Raw genomic sequence first — 21438 nt, 5'->3', positions numbered from 1 at the left:
CTTATATGCCAGCACTGAAGAGACAACTCCTAACACAATCTGATCCTCCAAGGGTGGGAACCAACCACTCCCTCACCCTGCCATAGTCTCACCCTGAAATCACCTGCCATAGTAAATACCATCCTCAGGAGGAAGCATGGGCCACATCTGCATTCTACATAAAAAGAAGTTCTCAAAAGTCCCCAACCAAGATTCATCTCCCTATAAACTCATCAAGGTAATCAGTTAATCCTTGATCAGCGTCTTACACTTGTATCTCTTATGATTGTTCAATACTTTAGATTAGAGAACCTTTTGATTTTTCCCTCCCTTGCCTTAGCCCACCACCCACCAGATGACTGGGGCCAGTCATTTCCACTGGGCTGATGGTGGGAAGTGCATGGTCTTCCCTTCTCCCACCCCAGTTGGCCAGTGGCCAATAGGAAGAAAGACCAGTAGTACTAGAAGGGAACCAGGAATTTTTTTCTTTTCCAACTAACTCATTGCTCCACTGCTCAATATCTACCAGATACAGGACACTCCTTACCAACTGGATGCTCATTCCCATTTCCCTAGTTCTGTCAAAGACATCCCAGAGCTCCACTGAGCACTAACTCTTGAACCCATTATTTCTTGAAAGAAAAACACCTGCCCTTCCATTATGCCCCAAGATTCTCTGGGCCTCTACCTTGCTTCCTGTTACCTTCCCTGCCCTTCTCTCTGGCCTTGCCATTGGCCATGAAATGCATAAGACCATGAACCCTCATTTATGTGTTGTCTCCCCTAACACATAGTAAGTGCTTAACAAATGCATTTCTATTCCATTCCATTTATATCTCTAGTTCTCACTTGTCTTCTGAATATCAGACCTATGGCATTTCCAGCTGTATAGAGGACAGCTCCAATATCCTACCAGTTCCTTAAACACTTCATGTCCAGAATGGAGCTACTCATCTTTCCTCCTTTGGATTTCACCACTTTTCTCTTGTGTCACTCACTCTACTATGTCTAACATTTGGCTTGTCATTGCTTGTAAGCCTCATATGTTTCTATCCCATCATTTCTATTCCTACTGCCACTACTCAAGTGAGGATTACCTGGACTATTACAATAGGTCTTCCCAACTCTCCTCTACCCCCAAACCATCCTTCATAGCATGACCAGAAGAGTTTTTCTTATACACAGATTTGCTCATCTTTTTCATGTGCTCAAAGAACTTCACTGACTTCAAGATAAGAAGGAGGCAGCTCAAATTGACTCAGAAGGCAGGTTCACTAGGAACCCTGCCCGCCTCCTTGTACTGGTGTTACAATAAACCTTGTCATTTGACCGGGGGGGAAATAATTGACTCAGGAGACTCTACTGTTAAGATTTTAGTCTGAGCATTTATATGTTGGAAATCAGCTAACACTACAATCAGGGCATATTTTATCCTTTTGTGGATTTTCTAGATGAGGAGTAGACAGTGGCTTGGCCCCTAAGGTATGAATAGTTTTTACATTTTAAAATACAATTAAATTTTATTTAAAAGTATTTGAAAGCATAGCCATAGCCTGCTATGGTCTAAACTTAAGAATGTGATGAAGAAAATGTTAATAATACGTATTAAATTTAAGTGTGCCATACATACTTTTTTTCATGGCTGGTTATTAAATATTTACCGGCACACTGCTAGGGGCTCCCTCTTGCCTACCTTCAATCATCCCCTGGGGTAGGCAGAGCACTTAGTCACAAGTGTTAGTATCTCTACTTTATAAAATAAAAGACTAAAGTTCTAATGGTTCAGTGACTTGAGCAGTGGACTTGGAGTCAGAGGACCAGTGACCAAATTCTATTTAACTTCAAAGGGCAGAACTGGGAGGATGGTTTGACATTACAGAGAAGCAGACTTAGGCTTGACGTTAGATTTTTTTTTTTAAATCCCCAGCAATTAGAGCTATCCCAAAGTGGAATGGGATACCTTCAATGGTCATGGGCTCCTCTCCACTTGCAGTCTTGAGTCAAGGCTGGATAACCACTTGTCTGGTATGTTGTAGAGGGGATTCCTGTTCAGGTACAAGTTGGACCATATGTCTTCCAAGGTCTGTCCCAACTTTGAGACTCCACCTACCTCCTGTGTGACTTTGGGCAAGTTTCTTCACTGGCCTGAAACTTAGATCCTTCTCTGCAAAATGATTGTTTCTGACCGGATGAGTTCTGCAGTCTCTTTCAGCTTGGAACCCTCTGATCCTCTGGCTTAGCCAAGGTCATAAGGCAAGTATTTACTGTGCCCTGACTTTAACCCAAGTTTCCTAATTTGCAAGCCAGTATTCTTACCATTACACCAGGCTGCCTCTCAGTAAGGCTTACTACCCTTGATTCTGTAACCCTTACTGTTATTTCAACTGGGCATCCTTCTTCTGAAACCTCATGGGAACTGGGGTGATTAGTCGTATTCAGGAGAAGGGGTTGGCTTCTTCCACTTGGATGTAGAGCACACGAAGCCAAGAAGAAAAAACCTGCCCAGAAATATATTTTCTTTGTTCAAATTTCCTCCCCCACAAAACTCCTTAACCCTCACCACACCCTAAGTAAGAGGAACCTAGGCTGCCAGTCTTCCACGGACTTGATCCACTGACTTTGTATACCTCTAATGCATGTGTTACATTCTACTTCATATTTGGTTGTGTGTGCAATGAAGCAGCATGGCAGAATGGTTAAAGAGCTGGCCTTGGGGCCAGGAATACCTGACTTTAGGTCCTACCTCTAACTCATACTGGCTATGTAGCACAAGTTACAACCTCGTAGTGCTCCAGACAACATCTATGACTATAAATTTTAGAGAAGGTGTTGACCTGCATTGGTAGAGGGAGTTTCCTCATCTGGGATGTCCCTATACCAATAAAATCATGGGTCTAATTCCTTTCCCTACATGTGTTCGTATCTCAATTTTCCTATTAGATTGTAAACTCCTTGAGGGCAGGGACTGGATCTTACTTATCTTTGAATTTCTTCTAATGCTTAGCAAAGGACATTTATGGGGCTCTATGGTATAGTACCAGCACAGATCTTGGAATCTGGAGATGGGCTGATAAGTCAGATACAGAGCTGAAAGGGACCTTAGAGGTCTAATCTCTTCATTTTTTTTTTTCAGCTCAGTCATGTTTCACTTGTGTCTGGCTCTTCATGACCCCATTTGGAGTTCTCTTGGCAAAGATCCTGGAGTGGTTTGCCATTTTCTTCTCCAGCTCATTTGACGGATGAGGAACTGAGGCAAACAGGATTAAGTCTAAGATCATACAGCTAGTAAGTGTCTGAGGCCAAATTTGAACTCAGGAAGACCGGTCTTCCTGACTCCAGACCCACCACTCTATCCACTGCACCACCTAGCTGTCCAGCATCCTCATTTTACAGATGAGGAAACTGAAGCCCAGAGCAGTACAGTGACTTGGCTAAGATAGTAAGTGGTAGAGACAGATTCAAACCCAGGTCGTCTGACTCCAAAACCCTGCATCCTTCCTGCTGTCATGCCGCCTCTACATCCAGTCCTGGCTCTGCCAAGTACTGACTGCGGGACCTCAAGCAAGTTACTTACCTTCTCAAAATCTATTTCTTATTCTGTAAAATGGGGATAATAATACCTATACACCTTTTCTCCGAGTGCTGTTACAAGGAAAGTGCTTTGAAAATCTTGAAACAGCGGAGCAGCAATTCTCAAAGTGAGGTGCGGGATCCCTGGAGATCCCTGAAACCCTTTCAGGGAATTCTCAAGGTCAAAATAATTTTCATCATAATGCTAAGATATTTGCATTTCTAACATGATAAATATTGATAGATACAAAACACATAAACAAAAGCTCTTTGAGGGGTGCCCAATTGTTTTTAAGTGTGTAAAGGAGTCCTGAGACCAAGAAATTTGAGAAATAGAAGCTATCATTATGTGAGCTCTCACAGCTCAGTGCAGGTGATTAATGAGCTTGGAAGAGGGTATCAGGGGTCATCTAGCCCAATCCCCTCATTTCTCTAGAGCTTCGAGTACAGAAATGATTTGTCTAAGATCACACAGGTGTTAAGTAGCTGAGCCGGGACCTAAACCCAAATCCCTTGACACTAAGTCCAGCATTTTTCTACCACATGTTTAACGAATGCATGAACAAGCTGCCAGAAATTTCTGCTGGTCATATGTGTAGGTTATCCCAACAGGAGGGGGAGACCTGCTGACCTCTTTGCCACACCCTTGCTATAGCCAGATAATTCATCTCCTTTATTTTTTTTCTTTCTTTTCATTTTTTTTTCTTTCTTCCTTCCTTTTTTTTTTTTGACTGGACCTATGATTTCATAGGTATAGGCAACTCCCAGATGAGGAAACTTCCTCCATTAATACAAGGCTGAACCTTACAGTGTTTGAGTTGCCCAGGACACTTAGAGGTTGAGTTATTTGCCCAGAGTCACAGAGCCAGGAGGATTCAGAGGTGGACCTTGAACTCAGATCTTTCCGACTCCAAAGTTGACCCTAGACAGTACAACTTGCCACCTCCATTCCATAGCATGACATTATGGGCAACCCTTTATGCTGCCATCTTAGAATCTTAGAATCATGGGCCTTTAGACTGTTAGGCAACTAGGGTGGCATAGAGAATAGCATATGCTGGACTCGGTATGAGAAAGACCTGAGATTTTCAGCATTTCCCCCCCTAAAAAAACCCACAATCTCCCACCAAAATTTAACCAGAAGTATCTTTATTCATGTTCTTTAAGGCCTGGTATGTGATTTAGTTCAGGCATGGTTTGATTTCTGGGAATGTAGAGTCTTCTATATCTGCTTTAAATTTATCCCCACCCCCTGTGTCCTCTTCCCCCGGGACACCAAAGGCAAGGGTCATCATAGACACCAGGAGTTTCCACCAAAGTGCTTTAATAGACTCACGAGTACATTGAACAAGCATATCTCTAAGGGTAAAAAGACAGGAACACCATTGGCACTGCTTTCTTCATGCATTGTACATGACTCCCGGTGGGGCTATGGATCCCAGAGGTCACTTCCATGGCAGCCTTGGGAGCCCAGCATGATGTGTGGGCTTGGCACACTGAACCCTGGACCTCCTAAGGGCCTTCTCTGGGGCTGCCAACCATGTCTCCACCTACATTAGAAGTAGATTACTGGAGTTAGAGGGGACCATAGAGATTATTGATCTTGTTTCCTCATTTTACAGAGGGAAACTGAGGTCCCATGAGAAAAAGGGACTGTACCAAAGACATAAAGAGCCAGGAACCCTGAGTGATGGATACCTGATTCAATTCCACACTGTTCTTGTCCTATTGAAAGTGCTAGCGCTCCCCAAAGAACCTTGACATTCGTCCCTATCCTCCATTGTCTTCTAGGGTATGCTCAGGAGAGGATGGATGAAGGTTTATTCTTGCTTGGGGATTCTGGGACTTTGCACACATGTTCAGTCTTGGACAAATAGGAAACTAAAGTTGTTGTGGTTTTTTTTTTTTTAAGAACAGTCTGTTCAATTCTAAAGGACTCATGATGGAAAGTGCTTTCCATAACCAGAGAAAGAACTAACAGACTTTGAATGCAGATCAAAGCGTACTATTCTTCACTTTTTTTTGGGGGGGGGGGGTGTTGTTTTTTTTTTTTTTGGTCTGTGTCTTCTTTTACAACATGACTAACATGGAAATATGGTTTAGCATGATTGCACACATATAACCTATGTCGAATTGTTTACTGTCTCAGGGAAGGGGGAGGGGAGAGGAGCAAAAGAATTTGGAACTCAAAAAATTTGTTAAATGTATATTGAAATTTTTCTTTACATGTAATTGGGAAAAATAAAATAGTTTAAAAAATAAAAAAGAAACACAAAAAATGAAGTGACATATAAATGTAAAAGAAAACAGAACAGTCTATTCGATTAAATAGCTCTTTGCTACAGGCCTCAGTTCCCTCTTCTGTAAAATGAGAGGGTTGCACTAGATTAGAAGTTCTTAATCTTTTTTTGTGTCATAGATCCCTTTGGTGGTCTGATGAAGCCTGTAAACCATTTCTCAGATTAATGGTGTTTTTTAAAAAAAATTCCTAGTAGAGGGAAACACTAAATTTTAGAGGTTAGTGAAAGTAAATAAGCAATTTTTTTTCATCTAAGTTCACAGACCCTTTGACGTCTATCCTATGGATTCCAGGTTAAGGACCCCTGAACTAGATGATCTCTAAGATCCCTTTCCTAAATTCTGTGATCCTAAGGTGACTTGTGTCCACATCTCTGTACTGAGTCTTGGCTGGTTAGGGTGTCTGGGAGAAGCTCAAAATCTAGGCATGAATTCTACAGGCTGGTAGGTAGAGGTGAGCCTTATTGGCACCTCCATTTAAGGGGATGAGTCTCCTTCAAAGGAAGGTATTGGAGCAATAGGTCAGAGCAGCCTGATGGAGGCTTCAGTGGGAGATGATGGCAGTCAGTCTCCAAGCCTGGCAAGTTGGTATCTCTTTTGCCCCAGAAACTTCTATCCACAAGCATAGACAGGAACACCTCCCCTTAAGAGGCACCAATGACACTGTGGTAAGGAACTCGTAAAGGAGGACAGGCCCTGAGCAGGCACAGACGATGCTGCATCTCCAGCCGGCAGAGTGGATTCTGATTGGTCACCCGGGTGGCCACACCCAGCCCACAGGTGGCAGAACAGGGGCCCCACAATGTGCTCCATTCCTGGCAGGCAAATCGAGGGGACAATGGTGCTGGAGGTCCCAGGAACCGGGGCACTGAACAGGAAGAAAGCATGAGACATTGCATCAGCAATTTCTTTGAAACTCAACTTTAGCCCAGTCAGAGCCAGGACCGGGCATAGGCAGCCAGCTAGGGCGCACCATCCAGCACAATGAGGGACACATGGAAATGCCTCTACAGCACCAGCACGATCCCCATCTCTGTGGGCTGTAGGGATTGATTTTGGATTAAGTCAGATTGCTTGTGTTGTAGCATGTCACATTAAAGGCTCCAATGGCCAGTAACACACATGGAGAAATTTTCGTACCTGGTCAAGCCTCACAAATGCTTTGTCCCAGCTCTACTACCAGGCCCTTCCTGTCTCTCTATGTTCAAATAGGGATGTGGCAAGACTTTTAGGAGAGTATAAGATTGTGGGGAGTTATTGGACATAGAGAATTACACTAATTCATTCTCTGCCTTCTTGACTCTTGCCTCTCCCCTCCATGCAACCATCCTTAGCTTGGTCCGTCATAATGGTTTCAGAACAAGACTCCCTGACCCTGCTCCAGTCACTCTCCCTCCAATCTTTCCTTCATATAATGCCAGATATCTTCCTTACACATCGATCTCTTTTTTTTTTCTATTATTCCTCTGCTCAGAAACTTTTACTGGCTCCCTATTGGCCACTAGATAAAATTCAAACTTAATCCAACATTCAAGGCCTTTCCAAATCAGCCCTGTATTTTCAACCTTATATTTCACTATATCCCTCTATGTAATCTATACTCCAGTCAGAATAGACTAGTTGACATCCTCTCCATACATGTTCACTCTTTCCCAACTCTATGCACATGGTATAGTGGATAGACTTGTGGTTTGGTCGACTTGAGTTCAAATCTCACCTCAGATACTTATTAGCTGTGTGACCCTGGGCAAGGTACATACCTCTCTAGCTTCAGTTTCCTCATCTATAAAATGAGGGATTTGGACTTGACCTCTCTTCCAACTATAAATCCATGATCTTTGCTGATCTTGTTTCCTATGGCTGAAGTGTCCCCCTTTCCCTTCTGCTTATTGAAACATTGAAGGCCCAACCTAAATGCCAATTTTCCATCTGGAAATTTTCCCTGATCCTCCTCTTTCCCTTTCTCCCACTGCCCCACCCTATAGGTAACAGCTTTTTCCTTCTCTGACATCACACAGAACTTTGTTCTGTCCTTCCTCAAATTACTTTGTAATTAATTATCTGTATACATGTTTTATCCCCCAGAAGAATGTAAGCTCCTCGGGGCAGCTAGGTGGTACAGTGGATAGAGCTCCGGACTTGGAGTCAGGAGGATCGGAGTTCAAATCTGATCTCAGACACATAACACTTACTAGCTGCGTAACCCTGGGCAACTCACTTAACCCCATTGCCCCATTAAAAATAAAAAAAAACAAAAACAGGAATGTAAGCTCCTTGAGGGCAGGAACTGTTTAATTTTTGTGAATATCTACCTAGCATAGTGTCTGGCACATGCTATGCAATGGAGAGGTGTTTGGGGTTGGACTGAATGGAATAGAATTGAATGACTTCTAAGTCCCTTCCAACTCTAAATCCAATAACTGCATAAATCACTTGGCCATTCTGGGTCTTGGTATCATCATTTATAAACTGGGGGAAGTCACACTTGTATTCCCATCCTCATATCACAGACTGCTGTGAGGGAAGTATTTTGTAAACCCTAATGTGCTGAGAATTCTTACTATTGTCATCATCATCATCATCACCATAATCATCGAAACTTTTTCTCTTTCCCAGCACCTAGCCGCTAAGCTTTGTACAGTGTAGGTGCTTAAGAAAACCACAGTGGAAGCTATAACAAAGCAAAAGGAAGGGAGCCTTGGTGTTACTGCTCCACACCTCCCTGAATGAGCCAAGACATTGGGAAAGCTGGGGAGGAGAAGAAAGTGGAGGGCAAGGAATGTGGTGTGGAAGTGGAACGTGGGCACCAGGGGATGCTGAGTCAGACTTGGCTGACCCCATGGTTTTGGCCGGGGCTGGCCTGGGTTTGATACATTACCTGTTGCTGGAACAGGTTGGACTCCCTGGTCACAGACCCATTCCTGGCAGCACTTCCCAGGGACATCAACTCGTTTAGGGTGGGGACAGTCCCAACTGGGCAGCCGCACGTCCTCGCTGCAAAGGGGAGTGCAAGTGAACCCCCCATCTGAGCAGTGGCATTGGAACTTGCAACTTGGCTGAAAGGTCTCCCCATCCCGGTAGGTCCTCCCATTCACCTCACAGCTGCCATCATCTTCCGGAACTGTGAAGGGAAAAATCAAGACCCCAACACCCACCCAGTCATTCATATAGATTTAAAGGAACAGTCCATCAAACCTATACAGCGTAATCAGCAGTTGTGCCCCTGTGTAGTAATTGCCAGTCTACCTATAGTGGTAGCCAATAGAGTAGCCGATGTGGGACCCCATTAATTTTGTTTTTGTTGTTTAGTCGTTCACTTGTGTTTGACTCTTCTTGACCCCTTTTGTTTTTTGTTTTGTTTTGTTTTTGGCAAAGATACTTGAATGGCTTGCCATTTCCATCTCCAGCTCATTTTACAGGTGAGGAACTGAGGCAAACAGGATTAAGTGACTTGCTCAGGGTCACACAGGTAATAAATATCTGAGGCCACATTTGAACTCTAGGCCCAGTGCTCTATCCACCATGCCACCTAGCTGCCCAGTAAGTGTCCGAGCCAGGATTCAAACCCACGTCCCCTGACTAGAATGCAGTACACCATACCATTCTGCCTCTCATAATCGAGGACTTCATGCTGGCTTGTTCTGGACTTGTTTCAGATGCATATGATTTGTCTTCCCACCTAATCTATGACCTGCTTGAGGGAAGGGACTTTGTCTTTTGTATCTTTAGATCATCGGAACCGGAGCTGAGAGAGTAGTTAGAGATCATGGACTAACCCCATCATCTTACAGATAAATGAATTGAGGCCCAGAGACGTTAGATGTGTACCCAAAGTCACACAAGTAGTGACAAATTCGGGATTGTTCCTCCCCAGAAGTCACTTGGAGCTGAGACTGATGATGATGAAAGGAGAATTCCCCAATGGGAGAAAAGACTGAGGCAGGTTGAGATCCAGCCCTCAGGGAATCTGCCATTAAAATGGGAAGAGTCGGAAAGTGAGAAGAGGGGAATATGGGCGGGGGGGACCTGAAATGAACAAATTCAGGATTTGACTTCAATTTCAGGGATTTTTCTACCCTACTACCTTGCTTGCTTCCCTCCCATTGCAGAAAACAGGTTGCAAGTGCTAAATAAAGACTTGTTGGGAAAGCAAATTTGAGCAGATTCGAATGAGGGAGTCTGGCTCCCAGTCTTTCCCTCAGAGAGCTAGGGGATGGGTAGGAGCACACACCGTCCCCCTACCACCATGCCCACATGCTGTCTCCCGAAGGTAAGAGCTGTTTGGGCTCCAAACCCTACGCAACTTTGGGCTGATGCCATGTGGACACCGTTTCCTAGAAACCAAGGAGTAGCTGGCTGCCACCTTAGTCTCCTGCTCCAGGTGGGCTGGGGTATGAGTCTCTGGAGACCTCCTGTCTCCTTGTCGGTGAGATTGTCTTGTAAACAGTGGCATCTGTTTAGGAAAATCAGTCGTGGAGGAAACAGTGGGGGTAGGGGAGAGCTTTAATCTTTGCTGCTTTTCCTGGTACCTTTCGTGACCGCTGTCAGGGAGCTCACTCCTCCCATGTCTGAGTTGGGCAGCGATCAGACCTGAGGGCCCAAGGGCTTCCTGTCTTCCTGACACCCAATATACTCCCAGATAATGAATGTGCATGTGTGCGCTTTTGAACACATATGAGTGTGGCACGAGAGCACTGACAGAGAAAAACCCCTCCTTTAGGCCCCTGGCCTCATTAGACAGAGAATTGTACTAGGAGTTAGAAGACCAGAATCTGGACCCAGCTCTTCCATTAATTTGTTCTGTGGCTTTGGGTAAATCACTTGCTACTCGAGGCTTCAGATTCCAAGCCCATCAAATCTACATTACAGGAGGTACCTTCAGTTGATGTAGTACCAGGAATAACTACAAAGAGCCGAGCCCCTAAATTTCTCCAAACAGATCTAGAAAATTTTGTATCAGACCAAATCCTGTTAAGGAAATCCAAGAAAAAGTCACAAGGAGTCATTTTTTTTCCCAGCCCAGGTCATCACAGAGAAGTCTGTGGACAGTGGGGACAGGGCCTGACTAGGAATGCCACACAGAGAACACAGGGAAGGCCCAAGGAGTGGCTGTGCGCCAGGCAAGTAGAGGTTCTAGACTTATATCTGGGCACCCCCAGACCCATACTAGGGCACCTCAACAGGAACAGGGGCCATTTATCACCCACTAGTCAAGCTGTATGACAGCCCCAGTTCAGAGTCAAGAAGGAGAACCTGGACCCAGGGTGGAATTCCCAGGCAAGAAGCTATTGCAGGTGCTAGAAAGTGTGAGGAGAAGAGAAAGCTCAGAAGCAAGTAGCAGTGGTGAGGCTCAGACCCCAGGCAAAGAGTAGGGTCTCAGTTCCAGTTTCTAGCCCAATCTGAAACCTACAAAGCTATAATGAGGGTGGGAATTCCAGACCAAAGTGGGAGCTGGAGTTCCATGATGCTGAATTAGCAAAGCTTTCCAGCTGGCTGCAATTTACTTTTGCTCAGACCCAAACTCAAGTCAGGAGCTTGCAGAGTTTAGACAATGGTGACAGCAATCAGACTTTGTCCTGGATCAGACTCCTTTGAGAGCATTGAAAGCTTTCAGGTCCCCATGAGTTGTCCCTGAGAGCCTGGAATTATACAATACTCAATACAGCAGGAAAGTAGCAACAGAAAAAGCCCAGACCTTCCCTCTGGAAGTGTAGCAGAGCCTAGCCCATAAGTCAAGTCTGCTATCAGGAAGTCGGCTGGAAGAATGAGCACAATCAAATAAAATAAAATAAAATAAAATAAAATAAAATAACTGTTATAGTGCTTAAGAGAAGAGAATGACTCCAAAACATCTGCAAGAAAAGATTAAAGAAAAATATAGCTTGGGCCCAGATTCAACTAGAATTCCTGGAAGAAATGAACCAGAGTTTTGTTTTTTTTAGAAAAAAAAAGTTTTAAAATGTTTTTATAAATAAAATGAAAGAGCTAGAGGAAAATGTTGGAAAAGAAATGAGGGCTATTGTAGAAAGAATTGCGAACAGAATTAATCACTTGGCACTTATTTACCTTGCCCAAGTGACAAACTCCTTGAAAATTAAAATGGACTGAATAGAAGCCAATGGCTTTATGAGCCAACAGGAAATATTAAAACAAAGTCAAAAGAGTGAAAAGTAGAAGAAAATGTAAGATATTTCATGGCGAAAAAAATAAACCCACCTGACTTGGAAAACAGATCAAGAAGAAAAAAGTTAAGAACTCTTAGACTACCTACACAACACACACACACTAAAGAACCTAGACATCATATAGCAAAAAAATCTTAAAAGAAACTTCCCAAGTCTCTTAGAACTAGAGGGCAAAATAAAATTGAAAGAATTCACTGGTCAGCTCCTGAAAGAAACCCCAAAATGAAAACTCTCAGGAACTTTATAGCCCAAATCCAGAGTTTTCAGGTCAAGGAAAAAATACTACAAGCAGCCAAAAAGAAAGAATTCAGGTACATAGGAACCACAGTCAGGATCACACCATAAAACAGCTGAGAGCTCAGAATACAATATTTCAGAAGGAAAAGCATATGGGCTTACAGCCAAGAATAACTTACCCACAAAACTAAATATAATGGGAAAACATGAATTTTTAATGAAATAGAGTACTTACAAGCATTCCTGATGAAAAGATCAGAATTGCATAGAATCTTTGAAGTTCAAACACAGGAGTTAAGAGAAACAGAAAAAGGTAAACAAGAATAAGTCATCAAAAGGTACTGAATAAGGAAAAATTGTTTATGTTCCGATATGGGGAAATGATATATACATCCCCTCTGAACCCTATTATCCTCTGGGCTCTTAGAGGGAGCCTAATTAGATAAGGCCTGAGGGATTCTCTTATGCCTTGATGATCTTAAGAGAAGAATGGAAAGAAGGGAAAAGGAATGTACTAGGTTGGGGGGAAGGGAAAGGAAAGTTAGGAAAAACTATTTCAAGTAATCAAGATGCAAGAATAAACATTTATGCAGACAAGGAGGGGGTGAGAAGAGTGGCTGTCCCTTGAAACTCACTCTCATCTAATCTGGTCAAAGGAGAGAAGAATACAGAGGTGGGGAAAGAGAGAGACAGAGAGAAGGGAGGGGGGAAGGAGAACGGAAGAGGAAGGAAAGGAGGGGTGGGGGAAGGGAGAGGGAGGAGAGCTGAGTACAGAAATACATTTCAAGGAAACTGCAGAGAGGTTACCTGACTCCTCTATAAAATGAGATTAAACTAAATGGCCCCTGAGGTCCTTTCTAGTTCTAAGCTATGATGTTTTGGTACCCTTCCATCTCTAAAAGTCTGTCATCTGACATCCTTTCTATCTCTAAAAATGATTTAAATTTTTAATTTAAGTTACTTGATCCTCAGCAGAACTAGGCCAGTTTCCAAGGCAGGTAGGTGCTAGAGGGGCTGGCTGGTTGTGGGACCCCTTGTAACTCTTTATTATAAACTATTTCCTTATAACTGCATATGAAGATAATCTCCTGATTAGCATATGGGTTTACTTTATACAGCTGAGCTGTTGACTTCTTTTCTATCCCAATTTCTTTGTCACTGCCTGAAATGCCCTCCGCTCCATGCCCATATGCCTAGCCAGATCTTACTCATCCATCATGGCCCACCTCAAGCTCTACCTCCTCCACAAACCCTTCCTTGGCCACCCTCAATCCACAGTGATGTCTCCCTCTTCTGACCTCCTCAAGAAGTCTTTTAGAAGCCTGGTTTAATGTGGAAATTATACAACTTGGAGTTCAAGAGTGCTAGGTTTGAATCTTGGCTCTGACACTTTTTGGCTGTGTGAACATGGATAGATCAGTTCACTTCACTTTCTTTCTGATGATGGAGTTGAACTAGATGATTTCTAAATTTTTGTCCAGGTCTATCATTCTATATTTTATGTTCTTAGGACCCTTCTAGATCTAACAGCATAAGATTTTTTGGCCTGAGATCTCCCTCTGTCTCCTGTGATTTCAATTAGGGCAACCCTAGCCCAGACACTGTCCTACCCAGGAAATGACTCAAAAGGCCAAGACCAAGGCAGCTTGTGCTGTGTCAGAGGGAGTCTGGACAACTTCCAAATGTCCCCAGTGCCTCTGCTCTCAGAGGAAGGAAGTTCATTTGTTAAGGACTGGCCCTAGAGGGAACTCCAATCCTTTATACCTAGCCTGCCTCCCACCCTCACCCCCTCTAGGCTCACAGACATGCTTACAGTTGCAGGTGCCTCTCCTGTTCCCCAGAGTGGCACTGTAGTTGCATACCAGCCCCTGGCTCTGGTCACAGATGTTGAGCTGGTCACAGGGCTCCCCCAGCCTCCGAGCACATACCCTGCAGCAGCCACAGCCATCCAGGACTAGGGGTGCCCCAGGAGGGCAGCGTGGGGGTAACCAGGGGCAGGTACATGGCATCCGGCAGAGCTGGGCACACACCTGTAAAGACAAGGAACTCGGTCACTTGGTTTCAGGAAAGGAATATCAGGAAAACTGATCAATGGCGGTAACTCCCATTTCTACAGTCTCCTGAGGCAGCTTTAGTATAAAGTGTCCTGGATTAGAAATCAGATGACCCGAATTTGGGTCTTGGTTCTGCCACTGATTATCTGTGAGACCCTCACCAAGTCCTCCTGTGTGTGTATGTGTGTGTGTTTGTGTCTGTCTGTCTGTCTGTCTGTTTCTGTCTCCATCTGCCTCTGCCTCTCTCTGTCTCTCTATCTGTGTGTGTATCTCTGTCTATGCCTCTCTCTCTGTCTCTGCCTCTCCGTCTCTGTCTCTGTGTGTCTCTCTGTCTCTTTCTCTCTCTCTCTCTCTCTCTCTCTCTCTCTCTGTTTTAGCCTCAGGTTTCTCGTATATAAAATAAGGAGACTAAGCTCCCCTGCCTTTCCTCCCAATGTTGTAAGGACAAAATGAAATGAGAACTGTGAAAATATTTGGGAAGCGGAGCAGTAGAAAGGTAGTAATTAAAGGGACATGATTCCTAATTGACCAAAAGAATGCTGAGCTACAACACTATGTACCTGTGTGAGGGGGATTTCAAAGATAGGGGTCTTAGAGAAAAGTGGTCGAGAGAGGCCAGTTCAGACTTTTGAGCACCAGATAGAGACCTCCCTTGGAGAAGCCGACATGTGGGGAGCTGGCCCCCAACGTGTCCCTTGACTTCCAGCATTTGCAACAATAGAGACTGTTAAGAGCAGATTCCCCTTACTGAGAGTATTCTCTCTCCTTGGCAGCTAAGATTTTATCTCACTCTCAGCTGAAGAGCTCTTTTATTTTTGTGCCTTCTTTGGTCTATTTTAATCTGAATGACTTCTCTAATTTCCCTTTACTGCTTACTTTGATAAAGATGTGTACTGGCTATTTATAACGATCTTTTGTGCAGCCAGCATTTGGTGGAAGGGAGCTAAGAGGCAAGAGTAAACTAAGCATTGCTGTCCCCTTAAGAGTACTCAGTGAAAAGTGGCATTTGTCCGGAACCCCACGAAGTATGCTAACCCTAGACTATCAGTATTTGAGGTATGGTGGTTAGTTGAAATTCTAGCCCAATAGCCTTCTTGGAGACAGGTGAGGGAAGGAGCGAGAGCCTAGCCATAGTTCTCCTCCTACTCCCCACAAAGACAAAAATTGAAGTCCCCTTTGGAAAAAGACGGATAGATATCTCAGACAAGATATCTATCCATACCACATGCAAGCTGAGCTATCTATATGTTTAGAAAACAATCGACAGTTATCTTATGAGGATATTGAATTGAATTTAGAAATGGAATAGACCTTAGAGATCATGCAGTCCAACCCAATAATTTTATCTATGAAGAAATTGCTATGAATCTATGAAGAAAAACTGCTGGGAAAACTGGAGAAGAGTATGGCAGAAACTATGCATAGACCAAAATCTCACACCATATACCAAAATAAAGTCAAAATGGGTTCATGATTTAGATACAAAGGCTGATACTATAAGCAAGCTGGGAGAGCAAGGAATAGTTTACCTGTCAGATCTATAGAGAACAGAAGAATTCATGACCAAACAGGAGATAGAGAACATTACAAAAAGCAAAATAGATAATTTTGATTACATTAACTTGAAGAGTTTTTCCACATACAAAGCCAATGCAACCAAGATTAGAAGGAAGGTAGAAAATTGGGAAAGAATTTTTACAACTAGTCTCTCTGATAAGAGCCTCATTTCTAAAATATATAGAGAACTAAGTCAAATTTATAAGAATACAAATCATTCCCCAATCGATAAATGGTCAAAGGATATGAACAGCCAGTTCTCAGATGAAGAAATTAAAGCCATCTATAGTCATATGAAAAAATGCTCTAAATCACTATTGATTGGAGAAATGCAAATCAAAACAACTCTGAGGTACCACATCATACCTATCAGAATGGCCAACATGACAAATCAGGAAAATGTTAAATGTTGGAGAAAATGTGGGAAAATTGGAACACTATTGCATTGTTGGTGGAGTTGTGAAATGATCCACCCATTTTGGAGAGCAATTTGGAACTATGCCCAAAGGGCTATAAAAATGTGCATACCCTTTGACCCAGCAATAGCACTTCTAGGGCTATATCCCAAAGAGATCACACAAACGGGAAAAGGACCTACATGTACAAAAATATTCATAGCAGCTCTTTCTGTGGTGGCAAAGAATTGGAAATTGAGAGAATGCCCATCAACTGGGGAATGGCTGAGCAAGGTGTGGTATATGAATGTGACGGTATACTATTGTGCTATAAGAAATGATGAACAGGCTGACTTCAGAAAAACCTGGAAAGACTTGTATGGTCTGATGCTGAGTGAAGTGAGCAGAACCAAGAGAATGTTGTACACAATAACAGCCACGTTGCATGATGACTAATATTGATAAACTTAACCCTTCCTGGCAGTACAAGGATCTAAGACATCTCCAGAGGCCTTGTGATGGAAAATGCTATCCACACCCAAAGAAAGAACAATGGAAGCCGAATTGCTATTTTTTTCTCTTCTGTTGAGTTTTGTTTCCTCTTTCTGATGGTTCCTCCTATTGGTTTTAATTTCTACTTACAACATCACTAATGTGAAAATATATTTAATAACTATACATTTATAGCTTATATCAGATTGTGCGCCATCTTGGGGAGGGTGGTGGGGAGGAAGGGGGAAGAAAAATTTTAAACTCAAAAGCATACGGAAGTGATTATTGATAAATCAAAAAAAATTAACAAAAAAAGTAAAAAAAAAGAAATTGAGGGAAAGTAACTTATTCAAGGTCACATAGGGCTATTTAGTGGTAGAACAAGGATTCAATTAAAGTCAATTTAACATATGACTGTCCAATAATAATCTGATCCTTGTGAACATGCCTGGTATGATCTGGCTGATGCAATCCTTCACATGGATTTTGGAGCATGCAGAGGTATTCTATGACTGTTTTGACCACTTACTATATGCCAAAGTGGAGCCTTTAACTGGTTACTGAATCAGAGCTGGGTGTGCAAACAAAAATATTAACCAGTCAAACTGACCTCTCTCTTGCCTGGCAGTGATCCAGTCAGATTGTGGTAAGCCTCCTGGTTGGGAGAGAGGTGGTAGCAGTGGAAGCAGTGGCTTCCTAAGGATGGCTGCCTATCTCTCTACCTTGGCAAACACGTGGGTATGAACACGGTGTCTCTGTCTCTTTGCCTCTTTGTAAATGTTCTTTTCTACTCTTAGGTGGATGGATGACAGAGATGCAACAGACAAGGCAACACTAGATCTTGTGAGATCCGGTCCAGGATCTGGAGTGCATAAAAGTTTCCTGGTAGCCCCCTGAGCCTAGCAAAGATGACCTGTAGGCATGTGGCCCAGTAGTTGCTTGGTCCTGATAGCAGAGACACCAGTTTCCATAAGTGAAGAAGTGACTTTCATCCTTTTCAATGCTTCATTCAGAAGTAAACTTGATGGGGCAAATGCTTTGTAGCAAATACTTTAAGTCTGAGACTATTCTCCCTAGGGACTAAGGTAGTATAGGAAAATAAGGTCAGGGAAATGTGTTTGTATTTTCTGTTCTTGTTATATCTTCTCAGTAAATATTATTTTGTAAGAGCTAATTAGTGTTACTGGTTATATAATATTGGGGTGTTAATCAGTAGTACCTATGATACTCATATATTAAGTAGCACTGGTGATTGGTATTATGGGTACCACACAGGGATGGAGGCTTAAATTGATGGCTTTAAGGAAACCCTCATAAGGTCTTAAGGGCACTTCTGGAATCCTTAGGGAGAAAGCTAGGTAGCCTTCGGGCAATTCAATTTGTCAGTTGGAGTAGGAGTTGGGAAATTGATCTGTAAAATTTTACATGGTTACAGAGTCACTTATTATGTTCAAAAAGTTGGAAATTCAAAGAAGAAAAACTTCACAGTCTATCCATAAGGAGCTAGGTCTACAATTGTTGATTTATTTATCTTTAAATTTTATTTAATTTTTTAAATTACACAATTTATCTATTAATTGACTATCTACAATTAGCTAAGTCTTCTGACTCCTAGCCCAGGTCTCTTTTTTCTATATCAGTCTGACTTCTATGAATGATTGATATAAAGCATATCTAGACAACAAAAAACACCAGTGGCCCAGTATCAAATTAGGCAATAGTCTGAGCTACAACTGAGACTTGGAGTCAAGGAAAACCTGAGTTTGAATGCTGCCTATGACATTTGCGTTATCCTGGGCAAGTCATTTAACCTCTGTGCCTCAGTTTCCTCATCTGCTAAATGGAGATAATAACCTCCTTCAAACAAAATAGAGTTTTGTAAACCTTAAAGCACTATATAAATGTTAGCCAATATTATTAGCCCATCTTGTTCATTTTACAAATGAGGTTCACAAGGTCATACAGAGAGTAAGTGGGAGAGCTGGGATTCAAGCCCAGGGTTTCTGACTCCAAATCCAGCACTGTTTCCCAATTTACCACAATCCTTCAGCATAATATAAACAACAGAGCTTAGTACCTTGTTAGCAAACATGACTGGTTAAAATCTATCAGATGTTGGACTCAGGTGAGCACCTCCTCCATGCTGCCTGCCTCCCAGCAGCAGGTTCCTGATGGGGTCCTAGGAGCCCTGTTTCCAGTGCAGGGGGCAAAATCTCCCTCTTCCCTATACATACATGTACATATTCATATATACATCCTCAACAGCAGGTTTTTCTTCTGGTATTTGCCCTAGGTGGGAAAATGCTAAGTCATAGTTCTGACAATAATCTACAATACTTACGCAGTTCATTGGAACTCAGAATCCTGGAGCTAGAAAATGCTTAAGGGCGTCTGGTCCAACACATAACTACAATGGAATCCTTCTACAACCCTTCCCTAAAGTGGTCACCCAGCTTCTGGCTGAACCCCTTCAGCGATGACAAATCAGTAACACATCCATGCCACTGGTCAGTGGCTGCACTGGGCAGCTGCTGTCAGGATGGGATGGACAGGTTGCTCAGCCACTCACAGTACAGCAGCTCATTCACTGATGGGCAGTTACTGACTTGGCAAGGTGCTCCTTACTGCCTTCTCTTCAACTGAAGTGCTACCCGGCTCCTTCTAGGGCAGCAAGCTCAATAGAAGTCTGACTCTCAGAGCCTCAGTTTCAACTCTGAGGCTATTTGTCACCTCCAGGCAGGAGATAAGAGAAATCTGGGTTTTTCTCTTCTTTCTTGCTCCAAAGTTCCTTCCCTAAGGAAGTCATTGCTTGTAGCATTCAGGTGATGTGTCCATTCAGTTAGTTCCACCCCCCATACTCCTTTGGGAATCCTACATACATACACATACATACATATATACATATATTTTATATATATATATATATATACTGTATCTATATGTATACATGTGAGTATGTGTGTTTATGTATATATGTGTGTACATATATACATGCACATACACATGCACATGCACATACACATACATATACATATGGAAGGTTTGGACAAAGGTAGGACTGTATTCTGCACCCTATAGACAAGTTCATAGTTTCACTGGCCTCTCCATAAGCAATTAAGCTATTCAATCCTCTTATTCTTTCTAGGGTAGGGAATGTCTATTATGTACCTGAAAGTTTTACCCTTTGTTTTTTGAAATTTCTTGTCTTTTCAGAACTTCAGCTCTCTCCAGTGTCTCACCAGGGTACCCCATTTTACACTAATGAAGTGCCAGAGACCTGCTCCACCCCAGTCCTCATGCTGAGCTAAATTCCTCACAAGGCTAATGATTGGAAATGACTCCATTCCCTTCTGGAAGAATCGTGATATAGTGGAAGACAGGGTGAATTTGGAGAATCTAGGTTCAAATCCCTCCCAGTGTAATCTTGGACAAGTTACATGTTCAGCTCTCCAAGCATCAGTCTTCTCATCTGTAAAATGGACTAAATGAACTCTAATCTATGATCCCATGATCTTCCCTAAGGCAGCCTGATGCCACTTGTGAAAGGAGCATTGAATTTAGAGTCTGAAGACCTAGGTCTGAACCTCAGCTCTGTGTGTGACCTCATAAGGTATGATCTTGGACAAGTCATTCCTCTCTCTGTGTGCTTCAATATCTTTTGATGAGCTATAAGTCCTGTGAGCAAAACTGGGACTCAAATTTAAGTCTCTTGACTTCCAGAATGGATAGAATTTGGAAAAGAAAAAAAGGAAGAGAAGAAAAGAAAAGGAACAGAAAATGAGCTTGGGGTAGAATAACCTATACATGCAGACCTTAAGCATTTAATAGCTGTATGACCTTGAGCAAGCCACTTCCACTCTCTGGACCTCACTTTACTTATTTGTATCTATCAAAAAAAAAAACCAAACCCTCCCAGCTGCTATACTTAATCTCTCTGTGCCTAAGGTTTCTTAAATGTAGAACAAGAAGGGTGGACTCAGTGGCCTCCAAGGTCCTTCCAGTTCTAAATCACTGATCCTACGATCAAGGCCGTCCAAGAGCTTATGACCTTCTTCCTCCCCCTAGACTCAGTCCTACTGGACCAGGCCTTTCACTTTCCCACCCTTCCTTATACCCTTCTCCCCTGCCCCCAATTTAGGAATCCACAACCTGTCTGAAAGAATCTAATTTTTCCCTCAGAAGACTGTTGTGGTTTTAAATGTTCGTGATGACTAAATCCTTTGCTCACAGTATGGGATTCTAGCCAGATTCCTGGGAGAGGGAGAAGTAATGGGGGGGAGGATAGTGGAGGGGTAAAGGGTTTTTTTTTTTTGTGGTTGTTTTTCATTTTAATCTTCCTGAATCCTCTTTTTTACCCTAGGAACTTTCTTCTCGTAGTAGATCCCAGTCCTTCCCCACCACCTACCCTCCCCCTCCTAAGCAGGCTTCCTTGGCCATCAGTTTCTCTCCCTGCCTCCAATATGTTTGGGACTGATGTGCCCTGTCCCCAGCAGGATTCTTTCATTGCTTCTTTCTAGGGGCAAGTGACCAAGAAGCAACAAGATAAGAGGATGCATAGGAAAAGGGGATTCAGCCCTCCTGCCTCTGGTCTCCCTATCTTTTCATTGCATGAGATAGAAAGGAGGGAAGGAAGGAAGGAAGGAAGGAAGGAAGGAAGGAAGGAAGGAAGGA

At 42.9% G+C, this 21438-nt stretch overlaps 1 protein-coding gene across 2 annotated transcripts in view; it reads right to left on the bottom strand.

Moving 5' to 3' along the window:
* Positions 1-5790: 5790 nt before the first annotated feature.
* CCN5 (cellular communication network factor 5) overlaps positions 5791-21438 on the bottom strand; it is a 16885-nt gene continuing 1237 nt past the window's right edge. For both annotated transcript variants that reach the window (XM_027849003.1, XM_027849013.1), the window contains exons 2-4: positions 14083-14299; positions 8726-8968; positions 5791-6715 (exon numbers count right to left, since the gene is read on the bottom strand). In XM_027849003.1, coding sequence (XP_027704804.1) covers positions 6492-6715; positions 8726-8968; positions 14083-14299 — 684 coding nt within the window. In that variant the 3' untranslated portion in view covers positions 5791-6491. The remainder of the gene's footprint in view (positions 6716-8725; positions 8969-14082; positions 14300-21438) is intronic.

Source organism: Vombatus ursinus, unplaced genomic scaffold (genome assembly GCF_900497805.2).
Source record: "Vombatus ursinus unplaced genomic scaffold, bare-nosed wombat genome assembly UNPS02000580.1, whole genome shotgun sequence".
In the NCBI taxonomy this organism is placed as follows: Eukaryota; Metazoa; Chordata; class Mammalia; order Diprotodontia; family Vombatidae; genus Vombatus; species Vombatus ursinus.
The sequence above is the reverse complement of the archived record's forward strand: the minus strand, read 5'-3'. Positions and strand labels throughout refer to the sequence as shown.